This window comes from Nipponia nippon, unplaced genomic scaffold (assembly GCF_047370975.1).
Source record: "Nipponia nippon isolate SJK-2023a ecotype South Korea unplaced genomic scaffold, ASM4737097v1 scaffold_31, whole genome shotgun sequence".
Taxonomy (NCBI): domain Eukaryota; kingdom Metazoa; phylum Chordata; class Aves; order Pelecaniformes; family Threskiornithidae; genus Nipponia; species Nipponia nippon.
Window position 1 is genome coordinate 3,530,277 of NW_028262349.1, and position 27,967 is coordinate 3,558,243.

The window sequence follows — 27,967 nt, forward strand, 5'->3', positions numbered from 1 at the left end:
TGCCTCGCGCGCAGCGCGCGGGGCGGGCTCTCCTCACACAAAGGCGCAGGGCTGGGAAAATGGCGGCTACGGCGGCGGTAGCGGCGGCTACGGAAAACGCCGGCGGGAAAATGGAGGAACCGGCGGCGGCCGCCGCCGCAGCGACGGCGGCGACGGCGGCGGCGGCACCGCCACCACCTAACGGGGCAGGCAGTACCGGGGATGCGCCCACCAAGAGGTAGGGTGGTCGCTGTGGGGCCGCGCTACCGCCTGGGCCTGGCGCGCCGCATGCGGCCTCCCCGCGCCGCGGGCCTGGCCTGGGCCTGAGCCGAGGAGGGGGGGCCGGGGTCGGGGCCGCCGCGCCGGGGGGGCTGTCGGCGGGGCCGGGACTGCGGCCAGGGGCGCTACCGGGGCTGGGGCCGCTGTTCGGCTCTAGGCGCGCCCGGGAGCCCGGGTGGGGCCTACCCGCCGCGGCGCGGAGGCTGGCGGGCGCGGAGCCGCCCCGGGAAGGCGCGCCCGGGGGCTCCCGCGGTCCGAGGCCGGGGCGGGGAAGGAGCCGGCCCCTCGTCCTGGAGCTTTGTGCACCGCGCAGGCCCCGGGGTGCGGCGGCCAGGGGGAACTTTGCCTATCCCACTTAGAAAATATTTCTGCTGGGCCTTAATGGACGACTTAAAGCCTCCCCTAGAGGTATGGGCTGTGCCAGCGGGATGGGTTTTGATGTTCCAAGTTAATTACTTTTTGTCCTATCAATGGTAGGTTGTAAGAGTTAGGCTCTTTTTAGGCAGTTATCTCTCATACTGTTGGAGCAAAGCGTGCTCTGTTTCGTGGTTGATGATTTAGCTGTGGAGTGGGTTAGGAACACGAGAGACAAGTGCCTGGAGGGTGAGAGCTGGAAGGTGATGGCAGGCACTAAGTAAGGGTTGTGTATCTGATGTCAACGGGATGTTACAGAAATTAAAAAAAAAATCTGCAGGGGTTACAAGTCTAAGTCTGTAAATGTGGGAATTGTAAGCAGAAAAAGCTTGAACTGCTTGTCACTTTTCTATATTAATGCTAACCTAATTTTGGAAAAATTCATAGTTAGCAAAGCTTTTCTTAATACCAAATCTGTGGAATAAAGAACACATTTTCTTCGGTTAATTTTTGGCCCCAGGCCTTAAATGCCGCAGAGATAAGAATCGGCATTTTGAACCTGATGTTCTGTGAGTAATCTCTCAGACTTGAGGTGAGATTTGTTTATCCGCTCTTCTCAGGTGCGTTACACAGTTGTGTGTCAGTCAGGCTGCTGGTTGCTGCAGGTTGTTACGCCCAGGTGTGTTGCGTATCTGTAGTCTGACCCAGAGCTGACAGATCTGAATAACAGAGGCCGGTTTGATGGTCCGTAGTTATTCGGAGATAATACGGGTATGGTGAGGAGATGGCGGTGTGTCTCAATTTGAAAAACCGCACTCATCTGCCTCTGCTGCCTGAGTTTGTGGATTGTGTTTCACATGACCAGGAAGGTAGTCGGCTTCCCAAGTGTCACCTTTTGGGAAAAATGCCCGTATCTGTTTTTTTTCCAACACAAAGTAGTTAAACTGTGCTTATGGCAACTGAAGAAAATACTGACATACGCAGCTCTTTCTGTCTTCTTCCTGCCGGGTAGAAACAGGCGTGCCTGTTCCGGAGTGGAGGCAGTTCTGATCCCGGAGGGTGGGGATCCCAGTGCCACCATGGCACACGATACAGTGACATGTAATATGTTAGCCAGGGCTAGGGAAGAATCTTCCCATCATCTTCTCTCCCCCTCACGTTGGGTAGTTGGTATGTGGAGGATGTTTGTCTCTTAGATTCTGTTTACACCTCAAAGCTCGCTCTTGGTGACTGTAGCAGAGCCTGCAGCTCTAGGTAATATGTAATCAGTAATTTGTCGTATATGAGGAGATGATTTATTCCTGGAAGGATAAGTAAAGATGTCTACTTTGTTCTGATTTTTTTTTTTCCTGGCCCCCATTATATTTGGAGTCTCTCCAGAGAGCTTGTCTTTTTATTTAGGTGCAAGTCTGTTTGTAATACCAAGCTCCATGTGGCAAAGCTAACACGCCTACAGTGATAATGCCAATGTTCATGTGAACGTATTTTCAGTGTCCTTGGTGAGGGGGAAAGGGGGATCTGCCTATACTGGATTTTGATTCTTAGTGATTTCTGGTACACTTGTTGGGTCTAGGTGACATGTTTAAGAAATCTTGCAGAGGAATGTGCGTAGTAGTTCATTTCTTTGGAAGAAATAAGAGCTTCCCTTTCAGTTCCTCCTTCTACCCGCACCACAAACAGGAAATTTTTTCTTTAGTTTTGATGAAGCATTTCAGTTCTGTAACCCAAGGAAAAAAATCAGAGTAGGTGAAATATCTTCTGAAAGTAACTACCCAAGTGCTTTATTTTCTGTAGCTCTTGCATTAGCCTTGGTGTAAATGGATCACAGTTACTCAGAGTGCTTCCTTATTGGGATGGGCAAAGCTGCTGTGGGAATTTTGTCTCTCCTGCCGTTCCACTTAGGGATACTCACAGGCAGGCATGATGTCTTTTGGAGGTGATGCGGGGCTCAGTCCTTCCTGCTGTCTAGAACTCCCTTAAAAGAAGCCCTAAGCACTCAGTTGTTTTCGTACTTGGTGACCACATCTTTTAAGCTATCGACCTGTGCCTGCCTGTTCTTGTCCTTTTGGTGTGTGAAACCCACGGAGGTGGTGTCTGAAATCCTGCAAAAGAGAAAAAAACAACTTTGCAGTTGAAGTAGTTTCCTTGACATTTCTTTTGACCTGGCTGGATTTTGTTATGCTGAATACGATAAGGAATATGTTCTAGGCTAATGCTTGACTTTAATGGCAGGTACTGTGGCTTGTCTGAATTCTTTCCAGGTATATCAAAGCTTGAGGTGTTTTTAAGCTGACTTGGGAGCCTTAAATGCAGGATTGCAAAGAATGTCTGCATCATACCGCATTACTTCGAAGCGTGTTATACAGCAGTTCAACCCTGGGGGAATGTAAATAGTTCCAGTTTGAGGAAAACCATAAAAAACTGGGTGTAGCTTTTAACACAAGCACTACATTTTGTGTTATTTCTTCAGCCAAACAGAAGTTAAGGTGTCAGAAGGATTGTCCTATTTTGAATCTAGTTTTGCGTTTTTAATTACTTCATTACTCAAGAAGCTTTAAAAAAGTTCAATGAGGGAAAGTCTAAAAAATTTCACTTTTTGGTGAAATAAATATTGTGCATAACTAAAGAACGCTTTTTTTATATAGACCTCTTTTCCAGCATATTACTTACATGCAGAACCTATGTCTTTTTTGACATGAAGTGATACATGATGGCCATACTTAGAGCCAAATTCTGTTTGCAGTTATAGCTGTATCCGTAAAATACAATATTTTTGTGTGTTTGCTTGTAACATATCCTTGTGGCTGAAAAAGTGTAGGCTGCCATGTAATAAAAATGGGGAACTCACTCCAATATACAACTTTGCAGACATCTGCATACTCGTTGCTTTTTTTTTTTTCCCCCTGCAGGCTGTTGTATCTGTTCAGTGATTGAAATGGTGCTAAAGGAACGGACAGTGTTGATGCAAAAGTGTGTTCACGTCAGAGCCAGCATTTCTGACGTGGCTTGGACTTTGCAGGGCTACGTAGGTCTTAAGTTGAGCAAAAGCTCAGTGTATGTACAGATAAGTTTTAGAAACTTTACCAGCTTTTTTGACTAATGTGTTCTCGTGACTTCTTTCTAAAGATGTATTTCTGCATCTTCTCAACCAGTGGACAAGGAGATTAATTGGATTAGTTAAGGAAATCTTGTCAGGCTGAGGCTGAAGTATTTAATTCTCTTGTTTTTTTAAAATACTGTTATTCAGCAGCATTTGTGTCCTGTTAAGCCCTGATGGTTCATCTAGGTTGATTGAGAAATAGTCTTCATTTCTAGTTTTTTAATTTTTGACCTGTTAGAGCTGGTATTCAGTACGTTTGTTGGAATGCACAGAGGCTTTGTATTTGTGTTGTCCAAAAACTGTAATAATTGGAGAAGGAAAAAAGTATTGTTAGGTAAGAGTCATTGACCTGAGTGTTTAGTTAGATAGAGGATTACTTTGTTAAAATTCTGGTAGTGTGAGACTACAAATATAGTGGGTTAATGTATTATTTGACTTAAAGGTGTTTAAGTAGTATAGTGTGCTAAGGAGAAAATAAATAGGGTGGACATCTGGTCTGGAGCATCGTGAGGAGACGGAGTGAGGCTTGGTCGGCTTTAAAGGGATTCAGCTTATGAAATTGAAACCTTGGGTTACGTTGGATAAATATGGGAGAAAATAGTGGGTCTTCATGACATAAGTTGTCTGCTGTTAGGAAATCTTTGTTACGGTACACTGTGTAGATCTGGTATTGTGCGTACCAGCTTTGGTTGAAAGGTGTACAGTTTTGTAAATAACGTGAATGGATGAAACTTTGCAAGTTTTGATTTAGTTTTAAGAATGTAACAAGTTATGTTCCGAGAGGTGGTATGACATTGATCAAATTCCAGAGTAGTTAATGTGTGTGATTATCTTTCTTTGCTTGCAGTGAAGGTGAACGACCAAGCCAAAATGAAAAAAGAAAAGAGAAAAGTGTCAAAAGAGGAGGAAATCGCTTTGAGCCATATGCTAATCCTGCTAAGAGATACCGAGCTTTTATTACAAATATTCCGTTTGATGTGAAGTGGCAGTCTCTGAAAGACCTGGTCAAAGAGAAAGGTAATGTACAACTCAGGTGGCCAAGTGATGTCTGTCATCTTACTTGTGGCTGACTTTGTTTGTAAACTTAAGAGTTGAAGTTCTGGGTGGACTTAGTGACACGAGTTCTGTAAAAGGTCTTCTCGAGGCCTTTTTGGGTGTTGCACAACATCTGCTCCCTGGCAGCCTTCCAGATGGATAGTTCCTTTATAGGCATGTTGGCATATAGCTAATAGTGCTTCATCGGAGATTTAAAAGAATATTTTTCTTAGGGGGGAAAAATGAGGCTTTTGTCAGATTTTAGCCTTGACATGCAACAAAACTTTCTGAAGCATTTTAATGTCTTTTGGGTAATAAAGGTAGTTATTTACTGCTGATCTGGCGTGTGTATATATAGCCGTGTCCCCCAACTTGGTAGTGATTTGTGCTTAGATAAAGATCCATACTGCCGTTTGATAGCAGTAAAATGTATTTAAGGGTGACCTGCAAAAAAGAAAAATCAGGTTTGTGCTTTGGCATGTGCTGCAACACAGTTAGGGCTTTGGAAATCATGTTCATGGTGTTTCCCCCTTCCCCACTTCTATTTAACCGTCCCACGTGAATGGGAGCTGCCTTAGTTTGTTGACCTTGGCATCTTCATCTCTTGAAGAAGATGAAGAAATTGAGCTGACTACTCTCAGGTGGTGACAAGTCTAAATGTAGTGTTATTTCTTTAAGCTGATGCCCAAATTACTAGTTTTCAAGTCACCTTGGAAATACAGCGGAGTGGCAAGAAAATACTTGGCTTCTCCGTCATCAAAATGTCTCAAAACAAGTTAAGAGTAGCTAATGCAATCATTCCTCTTGTGGGTCACTTCTAAAATACATAGCATCAGTCATAAATGTCTCGCAAAATAGTGATCAGTGTTCACTTGTGTTTGAACTAGGTAAGGCAGGATAGTTAATGTGTTCACAAGGTGTGGCCTAATGAATGGGAAAACAAATTTCCAAAGGGTTTTAAAATGTTTGTCTTTGGAGGCAAAATGGAACCGAGTCTGCGTAACAAACTTCAGGACTATAAGCCCTGGGAAACTTCCATAATTAGAGGCTGTGAAACGTTGATGCTTGAGATTCAGCAATGGTTTTCAGTAATATGAGGAATTACAATCTTAGAGACTGCTTTGACAGGCCCTAATTATGAATGGTCCCTTCCCTTAACTACGCTTTCACTTTGCTACACAAGATACATTGGTTAATAGGCGTATCTGTATGTGTAGATGTCTAATTTTAAGTACTATGTTGAATTCCGTTCCAAGTGTCTTGTGGTTTCTCTCCAGTTCACGTGGATGGAAAAGTCCGGTGTGAGATTGTTTCCTGCCTTGCTGTTCAGCTACTCATTCCAGCAGATACTCCTAGGGGAACATTGAAACCTCTTCATTCTGTCTGCAGGGCTTGTGATGCTAAACATTGAGAAGCATTGTTCTTGGTTTTTGGGACTGCTTGTTAAAATACAACAGTTTAGATTTGCTGTGTAGTTGCGATTCATTCCAATTAGTCGCTGACTTCTACCAAATTGGTGCTCTTGTGCTGTGCTTGAACTTGCTCAATCGGTACTTCTTGATACAAGGCATAGTAGTTCCAAGAACCAGGAATGTGACCGTGGAAAAATCTAAACGTTAGAATTCTTGGTTTGTAAGTGTAAGAATTACAGGCCAAACGCTCAAGGTTTTGGGAGCACGTGAAACAGATCTGTACACAAAGGGTAAACATAGGCGTTTCATGACTGCTCCATCGCTTGGCAGTCGTGAAGACGTAAGCTGTTAGCAGCAATGGCATAGCAGGTTGCTGAACGTAGGAGGAGTTCACCTCAATCGGCTGTTTTGCGTCAGTAAGTATGGTTTAGGAGACATGAGCTTTGAGGTCTGCTCATATTTCTGCAACCTGGATTTTTCAGATGCGTACATCTGAGGTCTTCTAAAGGTGACATCTCTCTCAAGAGTAATGCCTTGGTTCAGTCATTTCAGTGTATTTGTTGGTGAAACTCAATTACAGGTATGCAGTATGACATACTTATTAATGAAATTAAAAAATGTTCTTGTTTGAAACTCCCTTGTATTGGCTGACAAACACAAGGTTCTATTAAACTGACGTAATCAGCATTGATAACTGGCAATTGGTGAATGGCATCAGGAGAAGAATGAGGCAGCAGTTCTTCAGCATGTAAGTGGAGTCTAAACGTAAATATGATTGAATGCTAAATAGCTGTCTTAATCTGTCCCCCAACAAATGGCTCTGTCTTAGGGAGAAAAATGGTAATGCTTCATGGCAGCTGGCGTAAGTGAGGTGATACCATATGATAAAAAAGAGCTTGTATTTGAATTTGAGACATTTATTGGTTCCTTTGGGAAATACAGAATTTTGTATTTTAAACCCTTTTCCTGACCAGAGCAGCAAGATGCTGTGCAATAAAAGGAGAAAGATTAGCTGTAAAATGAGACAATAATGATGGTCTGCTCTGTTGCAAAGCCAGGAGCGGTTGCAGTCAAGGCCACGCTTGTGTCACATTCAAAGATTCCAGGACACCCCAGAGACTGTTGGTATTAGCATGGCTGCACCCATGTTTACGTGAGGCAGAGCTGTACCATGGAGCAGGCACGCTTCCCTCTTCCTAGCAAAACCTGGATGTGTGAACAGATGTGAGGAAAAGAAGCAACAAAGCTTTCCCAGCTTGAACTTTCTGTGAAGAAGAGCAGCTGCTAAACTTCACGTGCTGCCTTCTTTCTTGCTCCATCTCCAGAAATTTTTGGAACCTTTGTGGCCTCCTGAAGATGTAACTCATGCCTTCTTGCTATTGTACTCGATCCCAGATGTTAGTTGAGCACTTTTGTTACTTCGGTACTAACAGCTGTTACTCCAGTACCTGAAGACAGCTGTTACTGGAGAGTCCCCTGCATTTCCGTGCCCAAGATGCTGTCGCAGCGTGCTTGCAGACTGAAGTTTTAGGTGGGCAAAGAAAAAAGGATGAATAAGCCGTGTGGAAGTGGTGTTCCACATCCGACTTGTTCCCCCTTGCTTTCAGTAGATGTGCTAATGAGTTGCTCTATTTGCGTTGGCCTTAACCATCCTTTCAAGGAGGCACTGTCCTTTGTCAGTGGCTGCAATGAGCTTTCTCGCTCCCTCTTTCCTGCCTGGGCTCTTAAAGAGCCAAGATTACCCATATTTTTTTCTGAGTTCTCTCACGCAAAGGCGAGATTTTCCTTCCCCTACTGTAAAAGAATAGCTTGCAAACTCATCTCTGTCTCTGCTTTGGGAAGAATGTTTTTCTTCTCCGCTTTTAACTAAAGCTTCGTACATGTATAAAGCATGTTTCTTTTCTCTCTCCCCAGCCCAAGCTCCCCATGTAACTTTTTAGGGGTTGCCTGTCATGAGCTTTAAAACGCTGTAAATGAAGGAGGAGCTGTGGCCAATTCTGAATTGCCTCACGTTGGAAGCGTTAGGCTTTTGATGGCAGGGTCCTCTTGAATCCGTCACATTGCTTGTAGTTCTTTGCTTCAGAAGATGATGGGACATCCATATAGTTTTGGTAATGTCTTGAGAGGCTTCCTTCTCTATTTAGTATTTACTTTTGACGTGTAGGCTAAAGAAATTACTGTGATATAAAGCATTTACCCCTTTTTCAGTTTCTGTGCCTCTGCTCTTGCTGAGACTTGCCTTTCTGTCCCTTTCACGCCTTTCAGAACTTCTTGGCTTTTCGCTAACTGTTAAAATCATATTGCCCAACTTTAGAATTTTCCAAGTTGACATCTACATCTGAGCTTGTTATCCTGGTTACTTCCCAGATATGTCTTTAGGGCTAGGTGAATCCCTCTGAGCCGTGCTTCAAATCACCATATGGACATACTTATCTGAGCTTTCTGAACAGTCATTGGAGAATATCTGAATGCTGACAGACCAACCTGGCTTGAACATCTTAATTTTCCATGCAGATGAACTTATTTGGAAAGTGGATATAGAGTTTGAGGGTAAACACCCCGACGGCTGTAATGATAAGTAACACTGGAGATTCCCTTGGTTTGTATTTCTAGTTATTGCAATGATTTCTGCTTCAATCTCTTGTTTTAGGAAACACCAAATTTCTGAACTTTCTCAAGTGTGAGGTTTGAAAAAATAAGTCAGTCTGCTCTAAGTCTTAAAGACACCATGAGGAACATGTTCCTTAATTATACTTGCGTTGACTTAGAGCTAGTATTTTCTGCAAGTTTTATCTCCATTTGAAGGCTGCTCTGGTAATAAACTTGAGTTCCTTAAGTAACAGTCTCTTGGGCTTGAATGAAATTTCTTCGCTTGTGGATATAGGATCCGTTTCCTGCTACAAGCCAACTGTTCTCTAGCAGAAAGAAAATCCGCCTGGATCACCATGCGTTTCTTTTGCCCTCTGAAGCAGGTTTAGTACATGGATATCTGCTGTTGGTACTTTTCCATGGCTTAATTGCCTGTGCACTGTCGTAGGCTACCCTTGTCTGCTATTCTGCTTATCCCCGATGCCTGACGTTCTGATACACTGTGGTTTGGGATCCAGAAAAAACCCAAATAAAATGTGACCCAGCATAGGTTGTTAAAAAAAGTTTCCTTTGCCAGCCTCAAACAGTAGTGTCCTGGAAGAAGTGTCATGTTGAATCATTTTACATGTTTTTCAAGTGAAAAAAAGCATTTTTATTGCAGTTGTTCTGTACTCTGGACTTGGTGTCTTGGATACTGAGCTGTTACACTACTTGTGTCATTCCCCTCCCCCCTGCTTTTTTTTTGATTTGGCTATTCAGGAAGTTCAGATGTCCTCCGAAGGAAAACAGCTACTTCAAGATGTATATTTAGTTTTTAATATAGGTGTCGATAAGGCTTGAATGTGGAGCACTGAGCAAAATTGGCACATAATAGATTTTCCAAGTGACAAACAATTGCTGCTGTGATAGACTCCTGGAAATCTTGTGGTTCAGAGGTCAGAGATTCGTTAAAAGAGTAAATGTTAAATCGTATTTAATATGTTCAAGCTCGGCAAACTTCTTTGGAAGTGTTTGTGTGGATCTGAAGTAAGAATTGTAGTTGAATTCGCTTAGCGGTTGGGAGAGGAGAGCCCTCGATCCAGGGGCTCAGTAGTGTTATTAGGAGCAAGGACTTCTAACCTGTGACTTCTGGCCTCTGTGAAATGGAGTGGTTTTGTATTGTAGGTAATCTGGGAATTTGTCGTCTTACTACATAAATTGTTGAATCACATTTGCATTCTTGATCAAAGTTTGGTTGGACGCTGGCTGCTGCTGTTGAGATGGATGGCTTCAGAATGTCTTGGTAACACTGAATATTTGGACTCGGTGCACAGCCGCCATGTACCACCACGGACTAGTCCAGGAGGGCTCTTTACAGCGCAGTCCCTTTCACTACACAGACTGTGGAAACAATTCCATGTATACTACGTGATCTCATACTGGTCAGAGTATGGGATAGTATTAATTTTGTTATGCTTTATTTTAAGAAGTATTGTTTAGATAGTGAAGCTGTGGATAGCAATTGGACACTCCGATCTGCCCTGTCCCTTTCAAAGGGACTTGCTTGCTAGCCTTTTCCAGTCCCAAACACTATCCTCATAAAAAGAGGAATGGATCAGGGTTTTATTCTGTCTAGCTAACTGTTCTTTGGGTGGAATGCTGATATTGCTAAATTATTTTTTTAAATAAGAAATGGAGATTAAAAAAAAAAAAAGCAGTGATTTCATTAAGCATTCCTTTTCTTCCAGCTTCGAGAGACCTTTTGTCTCGTTTTGCCTAATGACACTAGGTGTCCTGTAACTGACTGGTCCTGGGGGAGGTCAGGCTGAACACTCCTGCCTCTCTGCCCCTTGCTAAGAGACTCTTGAATGTGAGACTCCAGTTCCTTGCTCAAAGTATGCTAGCAATATTCAGACTGGGTCATGATTTCCCACAAAAACAGCTTTCCACCTTTCAGATAATGCAACTTGGAGTCCTCCTGTCTTAAACTTAAAAACTAGGACTTCTAAAACCAGAAAGAAAAAGTAAAAAAAAAAAAAAAGTTTTCTTCACTGATTCTTCTGTATGCCAGTCACTTCAAAGGCAGCAGCCATTTCGGTAGTTGTATTCTGGAGGTACATGATATGGTTATGTGGTCATAACAAGGCAATCCTAATCTTGTGAGGAAAGGTGCGGATGGAGTTTTCCAGTGCGTTTTGCCTATCGCTGGAGATGGTTTTGTCTTGGGAGCAAATATGTCAGACTGTTTAATACCACTTATTGAAGGTAAAAAATTGACTTTATTTTGTTATGGCTTACCAAAAGGCTAAAAACTGCTGAAATAAATAGTAGGCAGTCAGTGATCTCTTGGTCTGTTGGTTCAGTCTGACTCCCGTTTTGGAAGTTTGTCTTTAAATCCAGAGAAAAGCAAATAACTGTTTAAGTTCTGGACTACGGAGACAAGATTGCGTACTATGTAAAGTGAAGGAAACTTGTTCTTGCAGACTTTCCCATGGATTTGGATTGCCTCAAGTAATGAGTGGGTACTAAAGATCAAGGAAACTGATATTGTGGAAATAGCTGGCTTTTGAAGTGGAGGAAAATCAAGAACATGTTTAACTGTTTTAAGACTTTACTGCATACCTGTAATTGTCCAGTTTTGTGGTCTAGAGAACATGGAGTGTTTCTGGGCTTTCTTATAAGGCAGAGGCTCCATACACGGTTGTTGATTGTTCTAAATTCCCATTGTTTTCTTGGCTTTTCTCCCTTGGTATATGTGTCGTCTGGAATCTGATTTGTAGTTGGTGAGGTAACATACGTGGAGCTCTTAATGGACGCTGAAGGAAAGTCAAGGGTAAGTGTTTGAGAGATTTCTTCTGTGGATTTTCTACATGACAAATGTAACTGTATGGTGGCGTGGAACGAAACGAAGTCAGGAAGGTAGAGAGTGTGTATGCTTAGTGGCTATAACATAGGATTGCTTTAAGCTTCTTTTGGGGTGGGGAGGAGGTGGGATGGGGCCTTGTAAACAGCGTTAGGGTGGTCTTCCACTGTGTTCAGTTGGCGTTGGCTGTTTGAATGACCCATGGACCCTAGCAGTATGTATAGTGGTACGGAATATTAAAGTAATACTTGTGTTTTTGGAAAACGTCACTGTAGTGGTTTGCTGAATTTGTAAGGCCAGTGTGCAAAAGCAGGTTCTGTAAACTACACTTCCTGTGCCAGTAAACTGAATTCAATTCCTAAACGTAAATGCATATTGCCTTCATAGGTACTTAAGTCCTTTAGTCCAGCGACAGTATCTTACAAGGAAAAAAATAGTAGGAGCACACTTAACTGTACCGAAGGATATGGATTTAGGGTGAGAGAATATGGCAAGGGTTTTGCTGTACGACAGAGAAGAGCAGGTCACATGAAGCGTGTGGTATTTTTCTTGGAGAATCGGACTTAGTTCTGTTTGTTACAACTTCAGAAACTACAGTTTAATCCTGTTAACGCATAAGAAATTTTATCTTATGGAATTCAAGTATTGAAGGCTTTATTGGGTAAGATTACATTTATTTTCGCTATTAGGGCTAACTAATGTGATTTGACTTTTTTAAAAAAAAGTTTTTTGTGTGTTTTATGCTTTTACTTACTTTATTTCTTCTTTCTTCCCTCCTCTCCTCCCTGTTATTCGCCTGTGAAATCATCTCATCAGGGATGCGCGTAAGTTCACTTATGAATTTATAGTAAGAAATGAGGAGACTCTTAAAAAATAAGCAATGTTCTTAGATGTCTTGTATCCCCACAGTGTTGTTGAATTCAAGATGGAAGAAAGCATGAAAAAGGCTGCAGAGGTTTTGAACAAGCATAGTCTTGGTGGAAGACCATTGAAAGTGAAAGAAGTAAGACGTGCATCTGTTCTTTCAGTATGTTGAATCTGAAGGTGAAGGGGTAGTTCTTAGTCAAGGTTTATGGCTGACTCATTTGTAGATAAGAATAATTGACAAAAGGCAGGACTCATCAAATAGGATTAAAAAAAAAAAAGACCGTCAACCTTTTTTTTGCCATCAGCATGTACTGCTGACCTTGAGTTTGAACGTGATTGTCAAGACTAAACTTGATTTAAAGAATAGGTGCTGATGGTAGCAATGCAGAACTCGGACAACTGCTTTAACTGCAGGTATACTTTCTTGTTTAGTGGTTTAAAGAAGAAACCTGCTTAAGTATTGTTTGTTCCTTCCTGCCTTCCCTTTTAATTCTGCATCATAATGAATGTACTCCACAAACAGTCCTGTAGAATAAGCTGGTTTCTGAAATACATCAAAGATTTATTTCCATTTTAATGGCTTTGCTATTGTCAACCAGTATGACGTGCTCAACCGTACCATGAGTTAATTCTTAACCATTGCCAAGTTTAAAGTTTTCTTCCAGCAGTTTGGAACCTGTAGCTACATTGAAGGTTCAATTAAAAATAAAAAGGAACTTATTTCAGTGTTAGCATTGACTCTTGGCCTTAGGGTATGTGAGCTATGTTCTTAGCTAAGCAGTCTTAATGTTCTGTCGTGCCCTGCCCACTTAATGGTGGGGGGTGAAAGACATCTGCACGAGTATGAGGCAGAGAATGTGTGCAGAAGGTCTGCCCTGAGCAACCCGCTCCGTGCTGTAGTCTGAGGAGTGCTTGGGAAGAAGGATGGGGACAGCAAGTGGCAGCACTTCTCAGATCTGGCAGATTTTATAAGTAGCGTAATGAACTCTGGGGGCAGCAGCCTGCTTCTGGGCGCAAGCCATCTTCTGGCACTATTGACCTCTTGCTACCCTTTAAAGGAATGAAGAGGTGAAATGGAAGGTTAGAAAAATATAGCTGCACCTGGAAGTCGTCAGGCACTGGCTTCTCTAAGGGCACCGTGGAAGAAAAAGCTATGGAGAGTGGGCCACCTTTGGGTCAGGTTTCCTGTTAATGATACACCATTAGTACTGGAAGTCAGGTTGCCCTTTGGTATCAGTCCTTGAGAAGAGGTGGTTGTCATTTGCCCAACTCTTCGTGAAACTGTTGTCATACTTGAATATTTCTGTCTGTATGACACAGAACAGAAATGATACTTGAAATGGTGAAGAAGCATTTTACCAGTATTAGGGACTTAAGCAACGCTTACACCCCAGCCAAGTGCCCCAGTCTGACTGTGTGGAATGAATTAAATTCTTGTGGGTGACCATGAGCATCAGTTTTGCCAACTGTCTGGTACGTACCTCTCCTTGTTGGCTGTCTCACTGCTGAGGAGCATGAAGGCCTTCAAGTGACATAATAAAAATTGATGGCAGAATAAAGTTCTTTCCCTGATCAGAAGACTTTAGTTTGTCTGACAACCACTCTTGGCTTTCTGTTGGAGCTAATCTGGTTTTAAGCAATACCTTATTTTGACAGTGAATTAGGAAATTTAAATTGAGAAGTGACTTGTATTCACTTTAATGTGTTCTCCACCTCAGACTACTATGATTTTCTGTAGCTGAAATGTGAAAGCTATCCTTTCTCCTGTTTCCAAAAAGTGCTATTGTTTAGTCTTAAATTTCAGATCAAGACTCAAATTAACTCAAATAGCTTTTATTTTTAAAGCATCTGTATTTCTGACTAATTAATTCCATTTGACGTTTCACTTTCTTCAGCAGTCTTGCAGTGCTGGCGCATTTTGCTCACTGAATACAGTGTGACATTTCCAACCGAAGTAACATAAGTTCACCTTGTATTGTGAAGGTGCTTACGTTCACTTTCAGTATAAAGTGAAGTGACAATAATTAATCTTATTTCCTTCCTTGAATTCTTCATCCTATGCTTCATGTTCTCTAGCATGTCCTAAAATTGTGAGATTATATAGTAATAGGGGGATACATTAAAAGGTTTTTTTTTGGGTTACAAAGCCAGTGTGTGTGTGGGGGGAAAAAAGCGTTGCCCAAACCAATCTTCTTGAAATTTTACACACTGTATCTTGTCTTGTAAAGAAGTCCAAGCGCAAGGTAAACAAATTGTTTTGAAGATGCCAAGAGTTAGCTGGCATTTGTTTTCCAAAACCTTCCCAGTGCCATTCTGGGTTTACCAGTCTTTGGAACACACATAACGGTGAGGTTTATTGCTGGTATTGAATAATAGATAAACACTTGCAGAATCAGGGGAAATGCATGAGTAGGAATAACTTGATAACTTGAAGGGTGCTGGCATATTGGTTAAAAGAAAATAAATTAGCGGATGGCAATGATATGTGCAGTAGTTGGCTGGAGATCTATAGGGAGCAGACAGCCCTGTGTAAAGGGAAACCCCTTCTTCTTTTGACTGTTTAGTCATGCCGCTAAATCTTCACGTGTCTAGTGGAGTCCAGAGGGAACAGAGTATGTTGTTTCTGTTTTTGCAGGATCCTGACGGTGAGCATGCCAGGAGAGCAATGCAGAAGGTCATGGCAGCAGCTGGTGGAATGGGTATTGGTCCCGGCCCGGGCGGCCCCGGCATGATCAATATCCCACCTAGTATCCTCAACAATCCCAACATACCCAACGAGATCATTCATGCCTTACAGGCAGGGAGACTTGGAAGCACTGTCTTTGTTGCAAATGTAAGTCCCGTGTAATCTGTGAACAGAGTATCTGGGTCTTAACTGAATTAAATCTAATAAATTAGGAGAAAAACCGTAGACTTTCAGCTCTGTTCCAGTGTAACTGAGTAGTAACTTATTTTGTGGCTAGTCTTGTTGATTCTCTGTGCTGGTGGAGTTGTAAATTAAGATGTATCCTATATGTTACGGTGTCTGTTAATTTGTATTTTTGAAGAAAGCCAGGAACGTTGCATTAAGCCCTGTAGCGTTCTTTATGCTATTTAAATTTTATCCTATCTCTGTGAAGACTTTTGTTTCTTAAGATTGCTGATATCGGGAAAGGAAATGTAAGAACACTAAAGCTGTTTTTTGATGGAAGTCTTTCTCATACTTCCAATATCACTTGTCTTCCAGTTGGATTACAAGGTTGGTTGGAAGAAACTGAAAGAAGTATTCAGCATGGCCGGTGTTGTGGTTCGGGCAGACATACTAGAAGATAAAGATGGCAAAAGTCGTGGGATCGGCACTGTCACTTTTGAGCAAGCTATAGAGGCTGTTCAGGCTATATGTATCCTTGTAGAGTAATGATGGTAAATCGTAGGCCAATAACTTCGTAAACAAAGCAGGATGAACATGTAAATTGTAGTGTTACGAATGAGGATGTTGCCATGTCACAGAAAGTCAGGCCATTGCAGTGGATGGAAAACGTAAGGAAAACTGAAAAAGAGAAAAAAGTCCATCTTGAAAGAATTGTTGCTGTTTGCTCAGTCATTAACAAAGTGGCTTCTCTTTCCCACATGGGTATGTGTGTTTCTAGCCCAAACAGTAAATTTCTGTCTCTAGGTTGTAGCTAGTATTAAAATGCAATTTCTGAGAAAAGATGTGTCTTAAATTCCTGTGATGGAGATAAAGGAGGAATGCAACAAATCCATTTGCAATGTAAGATGGCTTGACCTGCTGCGTTCCTCTGTCCCCTGTATCCTTACACTATGCATACCATGGTTTGCTACATGGCAATCTACAAGAAACAAACCAAACAACAACAAAGTACAGATGCTGCTGTGTGCGTGATCTCTCAGCTTGTGGCTGTGGTATGGAAAGGAGGAAAATATGTCCCTCTTTCCTCTCCCAAAGCTTCTCTTTCTATTTGAATGTTAATTCTGTTCTGCACGTGCACCTAATGTTAAGCCTTGTGTGAGCAAGACTTATACAAATTTCACATGATTCACTAGTGTGGAATACTTCAAAAATCTGGCTATTTGTTGATTTGGAAATGCTGGGAACTTTTGCCTGTTTTCTCCTGTTTTAAATGGCTAAAGTTACTGATGAAACATTTAAACATCTAGGCTGGTTTGGAGTCACGTTTTGAGTGATCTCTTAATGACCTTAATCTTAACCAGAAGAGTATTTTTAACTCATGTTTTAATTTTAAAAAACCACTCTTTGAATATTCAGTTACTTGGATTTCAAAGCTTTTTAGTTTTGAAGAAGGCAGAAGGATTTTTGATAATCTGAATGATAGCTCAAGAAGTGACCTGGAGAGGCGTGGTTTTCTGACTGGGTTTTTGTACTCTGCACCAGATAGCACTTAGAGCTTTAAGACTTTGTGTGGTTCTAGCGCTTGAACAATGATCCTTAGTGAAACAATAGCGATGTTTAATGGGCAGCTGCTCTTTGACAGACCGATGCATGTAAAAATGGTAAGTACGTTCAAATTCTTACTGCTTTTCGAACGCGTAATTGTGCTCCTGATTTTGGGTGATGTGTGGTTTCAAGGCTGGGTTGAAATACAGCAGGGGGGAAATGTGTGACTTGCCTAATTCCTAGTGATGTCAGCTCACGCCATCAGGGAAGGTTAATTCTGATTATTTTACTAAAAGACAGTCATAAATACAGTGAAGATTGCTTTAGCTTTAAGTTTCTGTGTTTTAATAAAAAAAAAAAAGGCAAGAAATCATTTCTTACTTTTCTCGCAAACATTAATATATTGAATTGTGTTTAGGACGAGCGAGCCTTTCCCAAAGGAGACTTCTTTCCTCCAGAGCGACCCCAACAACTTCCTCGTAAGTCTTTCCTCCATGACTGAACATGTTATGTTTTTTTTATTTTGCTGTTCAGTGCCTGGGGCCTGATCCCAGCCCCAGTAAGTCTCTGGTTCAGACTTTGGAAAGCTGGGATCCAAATGGTCTGAATAATGTCAAAGGGGGAAATAGTAAAGAAGAGCTGCTCAGTCTTATCTTTTTTTTTTCTGGATACTTCTTTCAGCTCATAGCTAGAAGCTTGTCTTAAAACAGTATCCCATTCACGTTCTCAAGGCTTCCAAATCTCTCAATTGCAATTCAAAGACCCCAATGCCTTGTAAAACTACTGTTAGTAGTGGGATTTAATGGAAACATAATTAATCAGTCAGTATGGTGTTCTGGGTATCTAATGTTTTTCCTTCAATTGAAAGGGCTGAATTGAGGGCCTGAGAATCTTCCAGGTCTTCAGGTTTCTAAAGGGGATCTTACCAATGGATATAAATATCCGAGGGGAGGGTATAAAGAAGAAGGAGCCAGGCTCTTTCAGTGGTGCCCAGTGGCAGGGCAAGAGGCAGTAAGCATAAACTGAAACACAGGAGACTCCGTCTGAATATAAGGAAACGTTACTGTGAGGGTGACTGAGTACTGAAACAACAGGTTGCCCGGAGAGCCTGTGGAGTCTCCGTCCTTGGAGATAGTCAAAAGCTGTGTGGATATGGTCCTGGGTAACCAGCTCTGGGTGGCCCTGCTTGAGCCAGCAGGGTTGGAGCAGATGACCTCCAGAGGTCCCTTCCAACCTCAGTTGTGCTGTGATAAGATACTGATACTGAAAGTATGGAGCAAGAAGAGTCTGAGTTGGAAGGGAAGAGCTAGAGGCGGGGGAACACAGGCTTAATTTGTTGAAATACCGCAAAAATATAAAGTGTGGCTGTTAACGTAATTCTGTTAATTCAGCCAGTTGCTGTTTTCTTGGGCATGGGAACCAAACCTGTTGTGTGCTGCTAACCTGCACAATTTTGGTGATCATCAACCAATCCATCCCTTAATTAGCTCAGTTTTCTGTGTATCTGTCAAAGCCTTATTCAGCAGCAGTATCACTCGTGGTTTTTATTGCTGCCTTGACTTTCTGTAATGGTGTACCTCTTTTTCAAGTGAAAGTCATTGGGTTTCAGTTTAATTGTCTTTGTATAAAACTCAACAAATACCAATGGAAGCCTGTTTCTTGGCCTTTATTGGGGCGGGGATGGGGTATCTTGTGTTGTTTTAAAACAAGATTCAACGCTTCCTGTGTTTATTATGCTGAGCTGTAAATGAGGGAGTCCTCTTCTCATAGGCAAAGAATGCCATTAAGCTGTTGTTTGATGCAAGTGCAAGCAGAGAACTCTTTCTTCCTGATTAACTATAAGGAAAATATGAGGGCTCTTTCTTCTTTCTTTGGACTGGGGAATTCTTAATTCATTTGGGTACAGGAAGATTCAAAATTATGCCTGGGAATGATACACTTTGTTTGCTCAGAGAAGAGGCTGGCTGTGTGCTCTGAATTCTATAGGTGGCTATCATAATGATAGGTTGAACTTTGTGGTTAAATTCTTACCTACAAGGGAAGAACCTTGGCAAAGGTGGAAATAAGCCATTTGTCAATCAACGGTAATACTGTGCAAAGGTTAGGAGATCTTTATACTAAATTGCCCACTCTCTTCTCCTTAGATTGAGGAGTTGCACAAAATAAGCAGTGTTCTAGCCAGTTATTTTTCAGGAGTCAGCTTAAAACCAACCAAACAAGCAAGTTTTCTCAGTAGTAAGATGGAAAATGGATTATGAGAAAAAAATATTTGAGACAGTTTTTAGTATATTTCAAGACACATCTATTCTGGATTTACTATACACTTTCATGCTTTAAGTACACACCCCAAAGTGGGAACACAGCAAGCTTTTTGGAGAATGAAAGTCAATTACTTAAGAATAAAACTTGCTGTTTTGTCAAACTATGGAAAGAAGGCTTTTTTGATATCTGAATATTTTCTTCAGATGGTCTTGGTGGTATTGGCATGGGATTAGGACCTGGAGGTCAACCTATTGATGCAAATCATTTAAACAAAGGCATGGGAATGGGCAACATGGGACCTGGAGGTAAGAAGATTACTCCTATGCTTTTGTTTCATGAGAGCTTTAAGCTATGTAGAAGGTAGATAGCTTTGTTTTGCCTACACAAAAAGTTGAAGTGTTAAAGGAGTTAAAGGAGTGTTAAAGCCAAATGAGTTTTTGTTGAGCTAAGTAATGAGCTTGATAATGGAAACTTGAATTTAACCAACTGCTCCATTTTTTTTCACTGTGGTCAAGGCACAGCTCTCATTTTCTGACTCTTGAGCATGAGCAGCAGACACTGCAAATATACATTAAACTTTTAAAACCATCTGTCACTTTTAACACTTACTAGTGGGCTTGCAAATCTTTGTTTAGGATATGTTTAAATAGCACAAGTTTTAAAGAGCCACCTAAAAAGTAGCACACATTCAGCTTTCAATTTATAAATGCCTATGGGTTTTTCCCCTTTGCTGCTTTAATTTCTGAGAAGGAATGTTGCAATCTACTCAGTTATCACATGTAAGCTCTTCAGTCCAAACAGTGGACATGTTGTATGGTCTCTATTTCTACAGCCAGCCTAATGGCTGAACTTTTGTAGAATTACGTCTGCTATATAAAGCTTTCTCTTTTATTTTGAGGAATGGGAATGGAAGGCATGGGCTTTGGAATGAATAAAATGGGAGGTAAGCTGTGTTTTTTGACATGTATATAGCTTGGGCTTTCTGAAAGTCATGTAAACTTAGCCATATATGTCTAGCAGGCATTTGTGTTCTTTGAAATTGTCACCAATTTAGTAATAACTTGTTCCTTTTTGAGTATTAATAAAACTGCTGGAGGTGTTTTTGTCGTGTGACTTGTTAAAACTGCCCTTGGCTTAGGAGATACGGTGTGACCAAATTCCGACCAAATTTTGTTTTCGTGAATCTGTGATACAGAGTTGTCTTGGTGCCTGTGGAAATGTTCTGTGAAAGCAGCTTATGTGGGTGAAGTGTGGTGTTAAGTGGAAATGCATTGCTAAAGAATCCCTGAAAAATATTTTCTTTTAGGAATGGAAGGTCCTTTTGGCATGGAAAACATTGGTCGCTTCCCAGCTGGAATGAACATGGGCAGAATGAGTGGTAGGTATTGGTTTTTTGTATATCCAACTCCTGACTTGTGTTGTCTGAAAGTGTAACACTGGAGAGACTCTCTAGACTGGTCATTTTCCTTTTATTGGAAAAACTTAAAAGCTTACAGCTGATGTGGTGTCCACAAGTCGCTCATGGCCTCTGAGCTGCAGAAAACAAGTGATTCATTGAGGTTGTCTTGAAGGACTAGTTTAGCAAGAGAGAAGCTCTTATCTAGTCACCAGAAAGACTTCTCCAGAGCAGAGTGGCTGCGTTGAATGTGTTTGTCCATAGTGAGATGAGTCCTGCTTTTTGTTGGTTTTTGGGTCTCAAGAAGACATGATAATATGATCAGGAGAACGTACTAAAAAAAACTTGCCTTGCTTTTAATCTTTAAAAATGAGGCCTGTATTAAAACATTCTCTCAGGAGTCATTTGGACACCCTGAAGAACATATCCAACTTAATCTTTTCAGAGATGGATCGTGCCATGGGTGGAGGATTTGAAAGAGAATTTGGAAGAAATGAAATGGGAATGTCTCGTAGTTTTGGAGAGACCTTGGAGAGAGGAATAGGTACGTACACTAAGCTAAGTACTTTTACTACTTGCCTTTCATACCTGAACTGTACATAAAATAGACTGTGTTTTATATATATTTGCTGTAATAGTTTGGCTTGGATCAGACTCCTAAGAGCTGTACAGAAGGCAGAGGGATACACTGGTAGTGATCTGTGGAGCTGTGTAATGGAACTTCAGATGCAACAGGAAACCTTCTGACACGCTTATTACACTGCCTTGTGTCTTGCAACTTCATGCTAAACTTCCAAAGAGGAAGGTTCTGAATGATGTGTGACCCAATCCTGTCACTAAAATGTCGTCTGTGGCCTAGACAGTAGGGAGGAAAAATGTGACGAAACCTTAATTTCCTTCCCTTGCTCCCAGATGTTTCAGGAATCTGGCACAGACTCACACATCAGGTGACTGAAGAGAACGCCTTACTGTGCAACTCACGCAGCACTAAAATCAGTGTTCTTCTGTTGGTCTTTCCTTTTGAACCCCAGCGGGAAAAGGAAGACTATCAGTATAGCAAATAACTTGGTGTAAAATACTACTTGAACTGAGCAAGGACAGTGCGGTGCTGTTCTGTCTGTAGCAGCTTTGAGATGGCAAAATCATGCTTTGGGGAAAGATTCAGAACTTCAACATTTTTAATGTCTTCAGTGAGCATCTGTTCCATCTGCGTACAGCTTGATTCAGCCCGTTCCTGAGATTGCTCTGTTATTGCTGTGCTCTGTTAATTTGATATCGCTGAAATTCATTTTTAAAGAAAGTGAAATGCAGTACACTGTTGCTGATACAACTCGGATGACTTCATAAAGTTGGATCTTGTATGCAAGGGAAGGTGATCTTTTTTATAAGTCATTAAAAAACCTGACAAAAATGGTCTTCCCTTAAAATTCAGATTGCAAAGCAAATATAGCCTTCAAAAAACTCAAAGCACTTAAAGCAGCAATTCAGTTACGGTAACTCACTGCTTTTTTTTTTTCTTATATATCTATCATAATGCAATAAAAAATAGTTTTGAGGGAGATAATCTTTAAATAGATAAGCAATATTATGCATTAAAACACTTCTGAAAAAAAGATTACTGGAAGACTAGGGGGAAAAAAAATTTAGACTGTCAGCTTTGCTGGCAGTTGTGCATTTTTGAAATGCTACTGGTAAGATACTAAATTTTTTTTCAGTGAAAACAAAGTCCTGCTCCTTCTCGCTGCCTGTATAACCGTTAGCTTCCTAGCAGGTTGCCCAGTGACCCTGGAAATACTGGACTGTTTCAGTAATGAAGTACTCAAAACTGCAGAATCTCTGAAACTAAGCTGAACCCAAATATCTTGAAGTAGGCAGACCTCCCCCCCCCTTCCCAATTTGCAGAATTAATTTTATTTGCTTAATGACTGAATCACAACATTTAACAACCAAGAGTTGGCCCTGCCTGCCTGCCTGCACAGGATTAGCCCTTTTCTGGGAGACTCTAAAAACAAATGCACACAGCTCTTGGCTTTCAGCTGAAGAAATACTAAATGTTTGTCGCTGTTGTTTCTTCATTTAAAAAAAAAAAAAAAAAGCCAACTTGGTTGCACAAGTACAAATGTCACGTCACCCAAAACCATTCTGTGTTATTTAAGGTACTACTGAAGCTTGAAATAGCGAAGCAGGATGAATGCTGTTCGGAAACGTGGCTGCTTCAGTTTTCTTGAGCATAGGCTTATCTTAGGGTTACGTAACTTGTTTCTCTTCATTAAATATATGTGGATAACTTAAGTATGCACTTTCTTCAAGGCTTTTTCACCTCAAACAGGAAGCAAACTCAACAGGATTCTTGTTTTTTTACAGTGCAGCAGTGCTAAACTTGATAGATAAGCTAAGATCCTTCATACAACAGCAAAATGGCCTAAACTATAGGAGAGTGATCCTTCTGCAGGAAGTTGAAGACTCTGTAGCAGAGTCAGGACAACTCAGTCAAGGGATTTGATGTAGCAGCTATAGGAACCCTTTTCTCACCTGTGTTTTATGGCACAGGCAACCTTTTTGTATTTCTTTCCACATTAAAAGGCCAAGCACGCTTTGTGACTTTATAATGGTCACTCTGCTGTGGTTCTTGTGTGGAATTTGCTTTTTTATCTTGGAGTTCTGGCAATAAGAGGGCTCTTAAGTTTGGGCAAGCTTTTCCTGTAAAAGTCTCTCCCTGGCTTGGCAGAAGCAGTCTGAGTTGCCTGGCAAGGACGATGTGATTTCATTCCTCTTCCAAGCAATCTGTATCTGAACTGGAGTATCAGTTACTAAATTACTGCTCTTGCTGTATAATCCCCAGTGTACTGCACAGGACAGCTAGCAGCTGAGATTATGTGTAAAATACTGCTTTTGCCACCTGATCTTCTCCTAGGTTTGCATATGCCTTCCAAATTTTCTCCTTTGGTTTTTTTTTTTTTTTGGAAGGCTTTCTTTGTGCTTGCAGAAGTTAAGCTCCTTAGCGAAGGGATAATCCCAACTCTAGTATGTGTGATGAGATGACTGCTCCCCTAAATCATGTGTTGTAGTCATGATGGTCTGCGTAATTAACGACGGTACTCTTCTTACCATCTGAAATAAAACTTTGCTTCGTATTCTGCAGCAACAGAGCACACAGCGTGCGGTCACTTTTCTGAATGATGATAAAGCTTAAAGCATTTCAGTACTGTAAGCATGCGTTAGATTTTTTTTTTTTTTTTTTTGTCCCTGTATGGTTACTGATAAACTGTTGTGTTGTGTTCCAGGTGGCGGAAATGCCAGCATTCCTGGGATTGAGAGGATGGCACCTGGCATTGATCGTATGGGCTCGGGAATAGAAAGAATACCTTCTGGGATGGGGCATGGGATGGAGAGAGTAGGGTCAGAAATAGACAGGATGGGTCTCGTTTTGGATCGCATGAGCTCCAACGTGGAGCGAATGGGTTCAGGCATTGACCGAATGGCTCCTCTGGGCATAGATCACATCGCTCCTAACATCGAGAGGATGGGCCCAGCTATTGAGAGAATGGGTTCTGGCATAGAAAGAATGGGTTCTGGCATAGGCTTTGGTATCGAGAGAATGGGCGCTGCCATTGACCGTGTTGGCACCACTATGGACAGAATGGGATCAGGCGTGGAACGTATGGGTTCTGGCATGGATAGAATGGGTATAGGTATGGAGCGTATGGTCCCTGCTGGAATGGGAACTGGAATGGGTCAGGTCATAGAGAGAATGCCAGCTGGTTTGGATCGCATAGGTGCCACTCCTATGGAAAGAATAGGAATAGATCGTATGGGTGCTGCTAGCATGGAGAGAATGGGCTTGGAGCGCATTGGAGCCACTAATATGGAAAGAATGGGTCCTGCTATGGGACAGGGCATGGGAGCAGGCATAGATCGAATGGGACTTGCAATGGGAAGCAATTTTGAAAGAACAATGGACATGGAACGTGGAAACTTTGCAGGCAATTTTGCAGGCTCCCTTGGAGGAACTGGAGGACCTGCAGCTGGGGTGGCCAGAAAAGCCTGTCAGATATTTGTGAGAAATGTGAGTAGCCTCCTTCCTACCTCTCCTTCCTCCTGAAATGAATTGGTACTGACATGTTGATCTCATCTGTGCTCAGCTGACTTCAGTCAGAATATCTAACATTGGGTGCTGCCAAAGGGGGAGTTAGGTCAGCTTTTGTGAGTTGAAGCTGTTTCCCTAGCAGGAGAAGAGCTCTCTGCATCTGTAAACGATGATGCTGAACAGTGGCTGTCCCAGGACAGAAAACATGTTTTGAAGAGTTGGCAGTGCCTGCAAGTTGTGCAGCAGATCCTCAGTAACGCTCTCTTCTTCTCTTTTCACAGCTGCCTTTTGATTTTACATGGAAAATGCTGAAAGATAAATTTAATGAATGTGGTAAGTTACTTTGTTACTGGTAATTATTCTGAAAATTGAGTATGAATTAAACAGTAACTCCTGGCTCTGTACGTCCCTGACACTAGTATCTTAACTAAAATGTCACTCAGACTTACTGAAATACTAGATCTTAACGTTGACAAGTGTAGTGAGGATGTTTACCAGCGTTGCTATACCAGCAAGAGTTCTGCAGTGTTGAAAAGAAATAATAAACCCAGTTAGCATATCCTTTTTCTCAGCGTTTGTTCCCTTCTCCATCTTGGGGGCTGGGTTTATCATGTGGATAGCCTCTTCGTAGTTGCAGAAAGAGATAGGAATGGAGATACAGAAGTCCTGAGAACTGCTGAAAAGCACCTGCACAGATTCTTCCTATCTAAATTTGCCTGGGAAAACTGTCCTTAAAAAAATAACTGAAAAAAGTCTGAATTCAGCTCCTGACCGCTGAGCGTGCTGTTCAGCTTCGGGGAGTTTTTTCGTGGCAGCGGCTGCTGTGCCCAGACCTTGCTCCCCAGTATCTTGTGCTGCTTGCCTGATGGCAAAACCAAGTCCCAGCCGCCTCAGTCACGATTGCGAAGCGTGCGCTGACAACTTGGACAGGGCTTGGTAGCTCGTGCTTCGCTCCGTTCATCTACTTCTGATGCTGCTGCTTGAGTGCGAATTGGGAGAACCAGTTTGAATTAATTCGTCTCTTAAACTGAGAACACTTCTTTAAAACAACGGCTTGGTAAAGTTGGCCTGCAGCTTTATGTTTCAAAGCAATGGTAGCTTCTAAAGGTGTACTTTGTGGCTTAAGGTAGAGAACTGTGACTTGATGGAGAGTTACGCGGAGCTGCTGGGTTAAACAAGAGCCTTTCTTTTCTTTTTAAGGTCATGTGCTGTATGCTGATATCAAGATGGAGAATGGGAAGTCTAAAGGATGTGGTGTGGTTAGATTTGAGTCCCCAGAAGTAGCTGAGCGAGCCTGCCGTATGATGAATGGGATACAGCTTCGTGGGAGGGAGATTGATGTGCGAATTGATAGAAATGCTTAAGTAGTTGCCTTTTTAACACTGATACCAGATTTTTGAATTTGTATTTTTTCTTGTTAACCATTTTAATTTGACTGGATGTAAAGGTGTTAAAACAATTCAGTTGCTTTCTGGAGTAATTTTAATTACTTTTTTAACAAATGGATTTCCATTTTACTGTTTTTTGCATTGGAACTGCAATGTGCACAATCTTTTTTTGTAGTTGTGGCATCTTGTTGACATTACAGATGTAAACAGTATGACTTTGATAATAAATGCAAGTTAAAGATTTCAGTCACAGCATCCGTTACTGGCAGCACATCCTATGCTTGCAAAAATATCTGTAAACTGAGCTCAGTAAATGAGAATTTGTATTTGTGAAGTGTCAAGAAAGAATGTTCCTCTTGGTTGTCAGTTTATGACAGTACGAATCGGTCTTTAAAATGATGGATTTGCGCATTCGCATGCGTGTCTGGATGTCTTCGGGGCAGAGGGGGGCTTCCCTTTCCTGTATTCAGACCTAATCGATGAGCTCTCTTAGCAAAAGGCTGGTAGCTTAATTTTTCTCCAGTGGCAATGCTGATTTAAGAACAAACAAACAAAAATAAATAAAATATCCTCTACCTTCGGTTGTGTCAGTGCCATTCTGAAGGCCTGAACTGAAAATGGATTTAAAAACATTGTGGTTTTTTTTTTTTCCTAATGTGGAGCATTTCAGGGGCCATGCACACAGGTGTATCGGTGCAGGTGAAAGGCAGAAGGTGGGATATTTCACCTTCTCCTGCAAGAAATACAGTTTTAATACCACAAACGGAAAGTGATTATTTTTGAGTGGGAATTGTTGTGGCAGGAGAGCTGAAGCTTTGTGCCAGAGACAGGATTTTTTGCCCTGACCTCAGTTTGAGAGCTGCATGGCCTCCGAAATTAAATTCTTAAGAGGAAAGGGAAAGGTGCTTGTTCTCGTTGCAGGCTTGGTTCTGCTGGCAGGGCTTGGCTGGCGCGGAGGCAGCAGCATCCACTGCCTCCCGATGATCCCCCTCGTTGGGATATATCGGTATCGTCTCCACGATACTGAGCAAGTGAAGGGTGAGGACCACTGCTCTCAAAACGCGCCAACAGGCTTTGGTGCACTCTCCCATCAGAAGGCTGTTTGAAGTGTAATCAACTGTAATTATTAAGGTAAAGCTTATCCGACTTGCCTTCTGCTGAACGGTCACCCGACGGCGTCTGTGCTCCGCGTTATGATACCGCTGAAGTGTGCTGCAGGAGCCAGCGTGGCGTCAGAAATCCTGTGTGGGAAAATAGCTTGAATGAGGTGTTCTAACGATTTTTAGAGTTATTCTATGGGGAAAAAAAAAATGCCACAAGTTGATCTTGGTCTCTAAACCCTTTCTCCCCTTCAGTCTCCTCCCCGGGAGCTTCAAGATAACGTGCTCTTGGGAATGCCTTCTGCGCGCTTCGAACCATCGCGTTTTAGTTTCACCTTTGCTTTCTCAATCAAGAAAATCTCCCAGAAGAGGTTCTTGCCCCTCGGTTACACTGATGGGAGTACTTGTGCCATGAAACTACCCATTTTTTTATACTACCGTTCATTAATGAATCACGACTGCCGTTTCCTTTGGCGTGGCTGTGCTGATGGAGGTTAGCTGAAGCGGCAAAGCGTAGCAGCCCCCAGCCAGCCTCGCCATCGCAGAGAGCGCAGCCGCGAAGAGCGGGAGGGAAGGAGCGCTGGCTGCCCAGTCCTGAGGAGAGGGGGAGGCTGCGGTGCCGGGGGAGCAGATTCTTCACTTGCTATTTTGTACTTTGGAGAAGAAAAAAGCCCTGACCCTCCTGCAGTTTTCTCCCCAATAAAAACGTTAGTTGTCCTCGCAGGGGGCCGGGCCGGTGGCCGGGGTCGCGCAGCCGCCTCCCGGGGGGTCGCGGCCGCCCTGCAGCGGGCACGGCGGTGAGGGCCGGCCCTGCTCGCCCGGGTCTCGGCCTCCCGCCGCCGCCCCCGGCCCCGCTGCGGCCCCGCTCCCGCCCCGCCCGG

At 42.3% G+C, this 27,967-nt stretch overlaps 2 protein-coding genes across 5 annotated transcripts; both read left to right on the forward strand.

The window, feature by feature from the left end:
- LOC148054345 (heterogeneous nuclear ribonucleoprotein M-like) lies at nucleotides 1–11,694 on the forward strand. Its single transcript, XM_087768927.1, has 3 exons — nucleotides 1–217; nucleotides 4,560–4,729; nucleotides 11,508–11,694. The coding sequence occupies exons 1-3, from the start codon at nucleotides 60–62 to the stop codon at nucleotides 11,570–11,572; spliced, it is 393 nt and encodes a 130-aa protein (XP_087625053.1). The 5' UTR covers nucleotides 1–59; the 3' UTR covers nucleotides 11,573–11,694.
- Nucleotides 11,695–12,281: 587 nt separating this feature from the next.
- On the forward strand, nucleotides 12,282–26,232 carry LOC104018750 (heterogeneous nuclear ribonucleoprotein M). 4 transcript variants are annotated; one of them, XM_087768918.1, is made up of 13 exons: nucleotides 12,282–12,414; nucleotides 12,500–12,617; nucleotides 15,093–15,290; nucleotides 15,684–15,837; nucleotides 16,920–16,969; nucleotides 17,272–17,332; nucleotides 19,319–19,420; nucleotides 20,014–20,058; nucleotides 20,422–20,493; nucleotides 20,957–21,055; nucleotides 23,796–24,577; nucleotides 24,880–24,931; nucleotides 25,799–26,232. In XM_087768918.1, the coding sequence occupies exons 2-13, from the start codon at nucleotides 12,516–12,518 to the stop codon at nucleotides 25,960–25,962; spliced, it is 1,881 nt and encodes a 626-aa protein (XP_087625044.1). In that variant the 5' UTR covers nucleotides 12,282–12,414; nucleotides 12,500–12,515; the 3' UTR covers nucleotides 25,963–26,232. The 4 variants fall into 4 exon arrangements, with proteins under 4 accessions (XP_087625044.1, XP_087625045.1, XP_087625046.1 ...); XM_087768919.1 differs by having other exon boundaries at nucleotides 19,322–19,420; XM_087768920.1 differs by having other exon boundaries at nucleotides 12,500–12,593.
- Nucleotides 26,233–27,967: the final 1,735 nt, after the last annotated feature.

Excerpts from the sequence above, each read along its gene's own strand:
- LOC104018750 (XM_087768918.1), top strand. The coding sequence starts at position 12,516 with ATGGAAGAAAGCATGAAAAAGGCTGCAGAGGTTTTGAACAAGCATAGT. Across the intron at positions 15,291-15,683 it reads GCACTGTCTTTGTTGCAAAT|TTGGATTACAAGGTTGGTTG; the intron begins GTAAGTCCCGTG and ends CTTGTCTTCCAG. Across the intron at positions 19,421-20,013 it reads GGGCAACATGGGACCTGGAG|GAATGGGAATGGAAGGCATG; the intron begins GTAAGAAGATTA and ends TTTTATTTTGAG.
- LOC148054345 (XM_087768927.1), top strand. The coding sequence starts at position 60 with ATGGCGGCTACGGCGGCGGTAGCGGCGGCTACGGAAAACGCCGGCGGG. Across the intron at positions 218-4,559 it reads GGGGATGCGCCCACCAAGAG|TGAAGGTGAACGACCAAGCC; the intron begins GTAGGGTGGTCG and ends CTTTGCTTGCAG. Across the intron at positions 4,730-11,507 it reads AGACCTGGTCAAAGAGAAAG|TTGGTGAGGTAACATACGTG; the intron begins GTAATGTACAAC and ends TCTGATTTGTAG.